This window comes from Lytechinus pictus, chromosome 7, assembly GCF_037042905.1.
Source record: "Lytechinus pictus isolate F3 Inbred chromosome 7, Lp3.0, whole genome shotgun sequence".
Classification (NCBI taxonomy): domain Eukaryota; kingdom Metazoa; phylum Echinodermata; class Echinoidea; order Temnopleuroida; family Toxopneustidae; genus Lytechinus; species Lytechinus pictus.
Genome location: NC_087251.1, coordinates 1,524,437 through 1,536,494, shown reverse-complemented (window position 1 = coordinate 1,536,494; position 12,058 = coordinate 1,524,437). Strand labels below are relative to the sequence as shown.

The 12,058-nt window shown below is 35.8% G+C and overlaps 1 protein-coding gene across 1 annotated transcript; it reads left to right on the top strand.

Moving 5' to 3' along the window:
* The first annotated feature begins 8,868 nt into the window (after window positions 1-8,868).
* Window positions 8,869-11,588, top strand: LOC129264072 (uncharacterized). Its single transcript, XM_054901940.2, is given in 2 exon segments — window positions 8,869-9,040; window positions 9,435-11,588. Coding segments are annotated over 2 exon segments (819 nt in total). The 3' UTR covers window positions 10,082-11,588.
* The last annotated feature ends 470 nt before the right edge of the window (window positions 11,589-12,058 follow it).

The following is a 12,058-nucleotide window of genomic DNA, read 5'->3' as shown; positions in this document are numbered from 1 at the left end:
CCCATTAATCCTACTAGACACCAATCAAAAGCTTGGCCTTCACCCTTCACCACCGTGGTGGCTGTATCAAATCAACTTTAAAGAACAGTTCTCCTTCCGCATTGGGTTATAGGACTATTATAGGACATCCATAGGGATTTTTTTTCAAACTTTAGAGCTTGCAGGTAAGCGCCTTGGGTGTGTGTTGTTATGGTGATTAAAAACATTTCTGATTTTTACAAGGGACAAATCTTCCTCGTACATAGTTTTGATGAAATGATTAAAAAAAATAAAAAGAGATTCATTGTACGCAAAATACAATGAACATACGATTTTGTTTTCCATAGTTATAAAAAAGGTAACGAGTATATCGATTATTGAAAATTACGTTCATTATATAGAACAGATTTTTAAAGGAAATTAACTTGACCTTAGGAAGAGAGTTTGAAAGTTTACACAGATTCCAGAAAGAATTCTCCTCTGGCCAAGGTTTTTTTTTTCTTTCCACGAATTGCCATAAGAGAGAGATAGAACCAATAAATTAATAAGTCACTTGATTAAGGTTATTTTCTGGTGAATTTTGTAGCGAAATAATTGAACTTAATGTCAGTAACACAGAAATAATGTTTTCATTGCAGTTCAAAATGACGTCTAATCAGGCACGTATAATGATCTGGAGTCCACCGAGATCATTATCGACTGCGTTCGCGCGTTCGATGTCGTCCCGAGGAGATAGCAAGGTTTTCTGGGAGCCCTATCTAAACTGTTGTACCTACGGTCCTAACAGGACACTTCGCTGGGCAGAAGATATACCTGGTAAATCTATCATCTCATTAAAAGTACACCCTATGCTCCCCTCCTTTTCCGCTTTTTGAAGAACAGCAGGGGTCGATTCATTTTTCAGATTAGGGGGGCAAAATCATGAGTCATAAATCAACCTAAGAACTGGAATTTCTAGGCACTTTTTGTAATCGTGAACAAGAAAGATATATAACTAAATAATTGATGCGAGCGGGAAAAATGACAGACCTAAAAATGGGACACTATTAATGTTTTGGAAATCATGAAAAGGATGGGTAATTGGGTATCTTCTTACATTAATAATGCGACCTGGATTCTGGGCATTCTAAATACATTTCTTTTATTATGAAAGTCAATAATGCGACCGCGAAGCGCGAGCTTAATTTTTTTTATTCCGATCCGAAGAAGGTCCAATTTATGCACTATTTCAAGCATTGTGTAGGAAAATTGTGAAGTGGATATGGATTACAATGAATAAATGATGCGAGGCGCGAGCTGATATATTATTAGTGTTATTTTGATTTAGGACCTGGATATTTTAAAGACAAAATGTCATCATATATGAAAATGATGACTATCTTCCTATTCCTCTTCCTAAGCTCGATAAGAAACTTGTCGACTATTCGATTATTAGGAATTCGTGGATATATCATTATCTTATTCATTAATCTAATAAGCCTAATTGAGAGCGCGAAATTTGTTGATATTTAGGCCTGAAACTGGACATCTTAAGTACTTTTATAACTATGAATAGGATGCATGGGTTAAAATATTTTATACAATCGATGCGAGCGCAAATCTCGAGCCGAAATTTTTTAATCAACTGTCATGGAAAGGTTTTTTAAGTAGTTTATTAGAATTAATTTAGAGATATACATAACTCACCTGGATCCGCCTATGGGAAAAGGGGTTTGCCATTTTCTTGTTTATTCATTGGCAGAAAAGAATTTTATGGCTATATGATGAGATTCCTGCGTAAATGTAGGGCCTACCCTAATAAAAGTAGCAATGATAGATTTTGTACTGTACTGTAGATGTAAAAAATAAATTTTATATTCTGTTTGGTTAATTTGCTGATTTCTGCACTGTTAACAAAACCCTGATTTTACAGAAAAAAAGAATTTGCAGAAAGCAAGATCAGAATCATTCTGTACATTCATAAAACATGAATTTTTTTCTGCAATTTAACAGAAAAGGTCTGTTTAAAAAGGGAAGAAGGGTGTTTTATTAAAGAACATTTGTAAGGTTCCATACACCAAATACCAGTTTCCTGTAAGATTACGCAATCTGGTAAAATTACAGGTGTTGTCGAGACTCTGCTGCAGGAACTTCTTTTATTTTAAGGATACATTTTCTGACAGTGTGTGTAACAGTACAATTTTTGCACTTACGGAATTATTGGAGGGGGGCAAAACCATATGCTTGCCACCCCAATATTTTCATTGGTGGGGCGATCGCCCCCAGGATCGACTCCACTAAAGAACAGTCTACAGGGGAATATTTTATTAAATGACTTATCAGACGTTTTATCTGACAAGTCATGTGTTATCCGATAGTTGCCACTGTAAGTTCTCGGCCAATCAAAATCAAGGAAAGTTGTCAAATATGTCAACTCGTCTTGTCAGACGGAAAATTTTGAAATAAAATTATTGATTAAGTCCTGCCCAGATCACAATTCAAAGGTAAATGTATTGTTATAGATGATGTCGCTGGCTTTTCATAGCTTAGATAATTGGGTCAATCACTGAACTTAGGTTTATAAAAACCTTCTTTATAGAACCTTGTACATTAAAGTAAACATTCGTTCACTCGCTCGTCGTGGTCCATAATAATTTATTTTTTCCTATTTCAGGTGTTATGAATGAGAAATACACCTTCAATTATGTAAATGAGCTCATGGGAGAACCTCATCCTAATTCACAAGTTCTCTTCGCCAAGTGTATGATTGAGGCAATCATTGATAACTTTGACGTAGTACGACCTGATTACCAGCATACCTTTCTCATCCGACATCCTCTCAAGATGTACAGGTCCTTTGAGAAACTCAGTCAAGGTGTGCTTCCAATCGACTTCAAGAGCGCCTTTAAGAACATCTACCAGGAACTGAACAAGTTTTATGACCACGTGATCAACGTTTTCGGCCAATCAGTGCCTCCGATCATAGATGCAGATGATCTTCAAGAAAATCCTGAAGGGATTATTTCAAAGTACTGCGAGATGGTTGGAATCTCGTATACATCAAACATGTTAAAATGGGAGAGTATTAAGGACCCTGCAATTCTGAATTGGGAGTTTATAGATGTAGGAGTTATTTCCCTAAATAACTATAGCACTGGTCTGACCCTCTCAGGAGCTTTCACTAGTACGGGGTTCGGGAATGGAGTGAAAAAGACAGAGACTGAATATTCATCGGATGTAAAAGAGTGCGCTGATTATGCCATGCCTGCGTATGAAAGACTGCATAAATTACGCATCAAAGTATAACATAATCAGGAACCAAGCAATTATCTATAAAAGTATTGGTTTTGCCAGGGGCGGCGATCCTGTGGGGCGTGGGGGAACACATTCCCCCCCCCCTTTTTGGGGCGCTGAAAAGGTGTCCTTTTACGCGAGAAAATTGCCCCCTCACGAACATGTACTGTGCCCCTTTTGTCAGAAGAGGACTCGTTTTATGTGTTTGCAAGTGCCATTTCTCGTATCACTGCCAATTTTTACCAAAAATGCCCCTCACGAACGTGTTCTATGCCCTTTCACCTGAGAAGAATCCGTTTTATGCAGTTAGCAAGTGCCCCTTTGCCTTCTTATAGGTACCCTTTCTCGTATCAGTGCCCCCTTTTACCCAGGAAAAGTGCCCCTCTCGAACATGTTCTGTGCCCCTTTCCCCTGAAAAGGACCTGTTTTATGTGTTTACAAGTTCCCCTTTGAAACAAGAAAACAATGTTCTCATTGTTGTGTGACTATACTTATGAAGGAAAAAAACTTGTAAGAATAATCCTGCCTGCCATAAATTTCCTGAATCATGTGAGTGTAGTAAATAAGAAGTGGCGTAAAGACAGGGGCTCTTGCCCCCCCCCCCCAAAAAAAAAAAAAAAATAAATAAATAAATAAATAAATAAATAAATAAAAAATAAATAAATAAATAAAATAAAAAATAAAATCACAACCAAGAAAAAAAGACAAAAGGAAAGAGAGAATGGTAAAATGTGATATTATTTTCTGAATATTATGTCAAAATCTATCACAAAATTCAATTTTCATTATAAAAATGCCAACAGTTTTGCTCGCTCGCACGCAGCTTATAAATTTTACGTGATTCGACATATCTAGCCCCCTCAAAATGTTTGGCTCATTACACCATTGTAGATTAGTCATATTTTCTTTGTGTTAAAATAGTGCCCTTTTTGAAAGAAAATGTGCCCTTTTCCCCTGTGCCCCCGCACTTTCAACTTCGCTCCGCCGCCCCTTGGTTTTGCTTGAAAGTTTATTGTAATGTTTTCTACATATTAGATTGATGGTTAGTTATCTCTCATGTTTGTTGTCTAGGCCTGTTTAATCCTCATCATGATAATTAATTCCCTTTTTCATAAACACATTTACCTCTGGGTGGTAATCAAATATAACAAGGATGATATATCGTCCTTTCGTCAAATAGTTTATTAGAGAAAAATAAAAGAATTTTTGCCAATCAAAAAACACAATGATAATACCATCAATCAAAATTTCCAATGTTTGAAGTGCTAACAACTTTTATACAATCCTAAATAATAACTTTCACATGCAATAGCTTGTCTGATTTATTTGGTCTACCTTATCTCTTTCTCTCTATTCTTTTCTTTTGCAAAGAGGTTTTTTTTTCTTGTTGAAGTCCCATTTTTAGTTTGCGTGGTTTTAGTTCTGCAATTAAGATTAATGTAAATATTTTTTAACAGATTGTGATGAAGTTAAGAATTAAATCAGGATTGAAGAAGATTTGTTTTGATAGAAGATGTGTAAACTCATTATGTAAAGAAAATATTTTAAGGTAAATAATTTAAATCCATTGCCCCGGCATTGCCCCCGTCTTTGTGGACAGTCGATAGGCATCTATAAGACCATAGGTTAAATATAATCATGTTTATATATTTTGTATATATCACGGTGACACTGCTTTCATAATTTGATCAATCCTTATCACTGGAATCCTATAAAGACTTTATTTCATTTGGCCTTCCGGTCCTTGTAAACATTTGTTTCGGTTATAAATATGGCATCATTTCAATCTTCCTATCATGAAAAAATACAAATCATGACACAATTCACTCAGAAATGTTTTAGCTTGTTATTCTCATTCTGTCAAGTTTACGGTACAATCATCATAAATAAAACTGGTTGGTTTTGAGTGAAAAGGCGCATAGTCTATTTTGTATGTGTGAGTGGAGGTTTGTGTGAGAGTGTGTCCATGTGAAAAAATGTGTTATTTCATCTAACACGTGATCATTATCTCATAACTGGGTGACCAATTTCAACATGCCATTGATGTTCAATTAATATAGTGTGACAAGGCGGTGCTAGAGGGGACAGGGGCCAGGGGCCAGGTCACCTTGGTTTTTTCAAGTAGTAATGGACGACAGGAAAGAAGACAAAAATAAGGAAGAATAAAGAAAGAAGGATATCAAAGCATATTGAGCCGTTCTAGATTTAAAAAATACGTCACCTTTGGGTCGTCTTGCTTCACTCTCGCTTCCGGGTAAAAGTGAGAACAAGAGCGAGAGAAATAAAGAGAGAGAAACGCAAAGGGGTGATGCGAGAGAGAATTTCAATTTGTGACCTTTTCTATGTCAGGTCATATTATTATCTATCTAATATTTGCTTAATTTCGGTCAGTAAATATCTGCTACTAACGACCGATTCGATGTTTGAGAAAATTGTATACACGCCGGTAGCCAAGTCGGATATACATTGCCTTTACCGTCTAGCTCAGTAGTAAAGATACTATGTAAGTGCACTTTTTAGGTGGTCTGTCAACGACAGATCACCTATTAGTTTTGTCAGAATTTTCTTTCTTCTTTATTATTATTATTATTATTATTATTATTATTATTATTATTTATTTTTATTTCCGCCAATTTTTTGTTCCTAGGATAACTCCAGATCGGTTTTGTCAATTTCTTTCAATTTTGGCACAGTCAAAGGTCATTATCATAAGACGTGAAAATAACATTTTCAAGGTCATCAGGTCATCGTGACGTCATCCAGGCGCCATTTTGTGAAATCACATTATCAATCATATCTCCATTATCAATTATCAAAAAATAATCATATTTACATCACATTAACTTCAGGTCAAGGGTCAACAGTTCATGTCATCAAAAGTCACCTGGTGGTTACGACGCGCGCGTACGCGCTCGTTAAAATTTCAAATTGCTCAAAATCACTTTTTGACCAAAGTAGAGTACGTTTCAGGTCATTTTAAGCATTTCAAAAATTTGCGCACGCACACGTATGCGCGCGCGTTTCCGCGCGTAACGCCTTCAACGCAACGCAGAAACGCCGTTTTTTTTTTTATATCATTGCATTGATAATATAATTCTGAGCAATTTGATACATTCATCAACCTTCTACGACCATTAATAACGAAATTAACACCCGTTAAAGTTTGCAGCACGTGTGTGCGCTAGCTCTTACTATAGGCCATATATGGGCAAAAACATGCCTATTGAAAATTCACTGTAGCTCTTTAAATAGTGCGTTGACCCCCATTTTTTTTCATATATCGATAGAGTATGAGTTGTAGATTTGATTTCATGTCACCATTGTCCCTCAATTTGATCATGACGTCATCATAATGGCGTCGGAAGTTAAAATATCCATTTTCCTTGTTATGACGTCATAATAATTATGCAAATTAGGCTTTAACTCCGTGAATATTGGTCAATTTTCGCCCAATTTTCGATATGTTGTAAGTTTAGAATGTACTCATTCTCCGTAATAAACATGAATTTTCATTTTGAAAAATGCATCATGGCGTAAAATAGCGATCAAAAGAGGCATGTCATTTTTCCTCATTTTGCGTGTAATCTCTATGGGACATGACTTTTTCTCAAAACTAGATTCTACATCCCTCTATTTCGTGAGCTATATCTCCACTTTCTCTTGTCAGTTGTCTCTGAGCTTTTAGAATGTTGTAGCTGAGATTCTAAGCTTTCGGCAATGTGCCCTCCATTTTTTGATCAGATGCCGGGATCATGCCCGTTTTTCGCTTGCAAAATTGGATTTGCAATTCTCAAATTTGCTTACGTGTAATCTCTATGGGGAATGTCGTGGCTCAATGGATAACGCACTTGACTTGCGTTCTCGGGGGCGCAGGTTCGAGTCCTGGGGTAAACAAGATGATTTTTTTTTCATTTTTTTTTTCTTTTTTACCACCTCGTACATGATCCTTTATGATAATTAAAAGGTATAAAAGTTAAAATTTTGCAAGATAAAACAGACTATAATTACTTTTTTCATATCACATGTATTGTCATATATCAAAGAGACCATTTTCACAGTGCTTTATCATCTCCCGACTTTCACAAGTATTCCATCCATAATGAACATTCCGTTGTCATCATGAAGATCATATTGATCTGCTTGAACATGGTAATAGTGATCATGATGGCGAGAATAAGGACAGACCACCTAATTCGTCCGCATGACGAATTAAAATCTAGTTATTTTGTAATTTCGTTTCAAAAATACCAATATCAATCGACTGTTGTACCGCTGTATTTACCCCCTTATAGACAAAAAGGTAATGGAAATATTTGTTCTCTTTTCATATTGAAGCATTTAGTTATTTTGTGATATATTTTCACGCTGAATACTCTTCATCTTTGCATGGCCCTGGGAAGCAGAGGTGCTAAGTATACTTCCCCTTGGGGTGTGCTGCTTGTGTTATTTCCCATAGGCAGCACCCCCTGGAAATCTGGTAGATATGGAAAATAGTAGAAGTTGAACCGAAATCACCTTCAATATGTAGTGAAAACTTTCTCCTTTTTGTCCTGTCAAAATTTTTGTGACCAAAATGACCTTAATTTTTTTTCCCTCAAATTTCTCGTGACCAAAATGACGTTCGCTTTTTCATTTTTTAATGAAAACCTTATTTTTGCTTGTCAAATTTAAACCAGCACCCCCTATTAAAAAAAAGGGGTTCCCAGGGTCCTGATCTTTGAAGACTACCAGTGATAAATCATTCGCTATGAACTTGATGAATGTGAGAATGATCGAAAGATTTGAGCATGGAACAAATTGTTAAAGTAATATGGAATGATGGAATCATATTTCTTTATGCACAATATATAATTACTGACCAATTGCTTATCCCAGCTAAATTATCAGCTCGAAAATGGGAAATAGGTCGAAGGTCTCCTGTACATAACTATCAGGTAGTGAGATGCTTTTCATATAGGCCTATAATCCCATAATATTTTCCTGTAATATGCATCATTAGAAACACCATGTGCAAAGTTCAAGTTCTATTTGCATTAAATAGCCCATAATAACGGAACTAAACCAGGTTACTGTAGATTATGGTCCTGTATACTGCTCGACTTCAATAAAAATCGGATCAAGAACACTTTGTTCGAGTAAAAGCATCTTGGCTCAATGACACCAACCACACAAGTAGTACTAAGTTAAAATTAAATTACGTGTGTGTGGGAGGGGGTGGGCGGGTGTGTGTATACGTGTATTCATAGACGTGTTTCATAGGTATATAATAATTAATGTCACGTGTGATACAGGGCTTGACTCACGAACCTCTGAATCAATTTGCGATCACACATGAAATCGATTAGATGAGTGTGGAAAGAGCGCAAAGACTATGGAGGAGTGCTAGGGGCGAATATAACAATGTAAGATAACAAAGCAGGAAATGACTATATAAAATTGAAATTGTTTTGTCTAATAGATGACGACCTAACAATGAATCTGACTGTCCTGACGAGCATTGTTTCCCATAGGCCCTGTTTTTTTAAGCGAGAGACTTTAGAACTTGAAAATAAATGTTATTCAATAACCTCTACCAATGAACCCTTTTTTCCCAAAACTTTCAAAATTTTAGCCAAAATGTCATCCGACCAAGCCCGATTAATGATCTGGAGTACGCCGAGATCATTATCGACTGCGTTCACCCGTTCGATGTCAGCCCGAGGTGATACCAAGATCTTCTGGGAGCCTTACCTAAACTGTTATAGTTATGGTCCTGATAGAACATTGCATTGGGCAGATGACATACCAGGTATACCCGTTTCCTCAACTGACTCTTGTCTTGATTTATGAAAAAAAAAAAACTTTTGCGGAGTTGACCTTCATGTTGATCTCATTTCATGAATCATCTTAAAGGAAATCGTAAAATAGATTGAGGTCATGCTCCGGTTGACCTTTGGATTAAAATATCAATATTGACTAAAATATTAATATATAAAAAAAAAGAAGAATTTTCGGATATTTTACACCGGCTTAAGAAAATTGTTATTCGCGGACAAACGGTACATTAGAAGTAGGTATACTGTATGTAATAGGCACTGGGCATTATACACCGTTAGGTTTTGATTTGGTAGACTGGTAAGAAATCATTAATGTAAATATTATACACTGCAAACTCATAATTGGTAAATATTTCCTCTTTTTAGGAGTGCTTAATGACAAGTACACGTTTAACTACGTGAATGATATGATGGAAAAATTTCAACCAGACTCAAAAGTTCTCTTCGCCAAATGCATGATCGAGGGGATCACCGGTAATTTTGACGCCGTTGCACCTGGTTATAAACACACTTTCCTCATCCGACATCCACTAAAGATGTACATATCCTTTGAGAAACTCTGCGAAAATTTAGTTCCGATCGACTACAAGACCACATTCAAGAACATCTATCAGGAACTGGAGAAGTTTTAAGACCACGTGATCAATGAGCTTGGCCAATCAGCGCCTCCGATCATTGACGCTGACGATCTTCTCGCGCAACCTAAAACGGTGCTTTCAAAGTATTGCGAGATGATTGGTATTCCATTCACACCTAAGATGTTAAAATGGGATCGTGTAGAGAATCTTTCCGTTCTTGAGTGGGAATTCACGGATGTTGGAGCAATCACAAGACCAGAACATACTGAGGGTCTTTCAATATCAAAGGCTTTACAGAGTACAGGTTTTGGAGATGGCTCAAGGAAGAAAACAAATGATTCCAGCAAAGATTATTCTGATGACGTGGAAGAGTGTGCAGAGCATGCTTTGCCTGTATACGAGAGATTATATGACCTCCGAATCAAACTTCGATAAAAACGATGCACTCTAACTTCTAAACGGTCTAGTTATATTCCAACAAAGATATACATTTATCATGAGATTGACTTGGAATTATTACCCTGACTCACTTAGGTTGGTTGTTTGATATCATTTTCATTCCGTTAATACCTTCAAATACTGAAATTATCGTTATTTATATCCCTTTTCTTTGCTTTTCCAATTATCTGAATGCTTAAGTAGTACCCCCTCCCTCATTGACTGTAATTGATTATGGCAAAATATTTTTTTTCTCCAATCTGTAGATCGTGTAATTCCATACCTGCTGATTTATTAATAATGTATTCAATTAATATTCATCTTTGTTAAGACTCATCTTAGTTATTTCTCTCATATGCTGTTTGTATTAACACTGTTGCATCGCTTGTACATGTTTGGGTTATTTGATATTCATTGTATGATTGGACAAACAAATATTTCATGCCTATTCTATATGTGTTCTAATTTTATGTAAATAAATGTTATGAATATAAGTTATACTTATCATTCAGGACCAAGAAAATAAACACTATACCCTAATGTTATCATGTTAAGATATGTTCGAATGAATTTAAAAGATGACTCTGGTGAAAGAAAAAAAAGTCATTTTATGACAAGATTAATTTGGATATTTGAAGGGATCGGATACTGTTAGCACTAACTTTGTCAAAAGAGATCCTATATTATGAACCATAAATCTATATGTGACCTTTCTCCTACTGTGATCAAATATTATCTGATATTATATTTACATAAAGATGGGTTGGTAAACAGCATCTAGAACCGATACACAATTTCTTACACTCTACATGTATTTCTAGCCTTAGTGAGTTAACAACGCCTGCTGTATCTTCATCTTAAAGTAAGTGTTTTTTTTTTCTATACTAGATTATTGTTAAAAATGGCTTCAAACGTGCTATAAAGTATGAGAAACAAATAATAAAATAGCTTTGCCTTTCAGTTTAAAGCACTGGTATAGTTTATCGTACTATGCCATATTTCTTTCGTTGTATAATAACGTGTTTGCGTTTGTTCTTTTAACATTTTGTTACCTCCTAAAGAGATTTATACTTGCACATAATAGGTTAGTTTTCATGGAGAGGGAATTCACAACAACGTACCTTTGTTGCTTTGAACATGACATGCATGAGCAACTGTTTTCAGTAATAGATAATATAGATCTCTCTAATTTCAATGTGTATTCAATTCGCACTCCAGTACCTTGAAATACAGTCATCGCCCAAGTCATGGGCACATCCAGTATTTAAATAAAGAGGCACTGAAAACATGGCGAATTTATTACTATTTTATGGCAAGTAAACAACTTGTTAGAACTCCTCAAAAAGGTCACAATTGCCTTAAAATGACCAGCAAAAATGAGTAAAAATACAAATCTCCCTATTAAGCAAAAGGGCACTTATCACTATGGATATGCGCCTATAATTCTAACCAGGGGCGGATCCAAGATTTTCCAAAAAGGGTAGGGGGCATTTTCCAGAGGAAAAATTTGAAAAGCAAAAAAAATAAAAAATAAGGTTTCACTTTCAAAGGGGGAGCACACTTCTGTTTTAACGGATTTTTACATTACAAATTGTATTGTTGCCCCCCCCCCCTCCCCCGGACCCGCCACGCCAGTGCCTCTAACAATAAACAGTTGACGCATGCGTATAAAAACAAATGGTAAAGCTTGGCAATGATATCATGTGAAATGTCTGGATGTATAAAGATCAATACATTTTTTTTTTATTCCAATTTGATGAATAACATTCCCAATACCAATCCCAATATTACTTTTTAAAACATCTCTATAGCACATTATTCGATATGGGAGAAATATAGCAAAGACTCCGCGAAGTCGAATTTTCAGTTTCTATTAAAGCAAATTAATATGGTATTCGAAATATCAGACGATACTGATAATAAATCAATTAGTGAAACGAAAATCGTACGACAGCTGTAATTAAATCACATTTA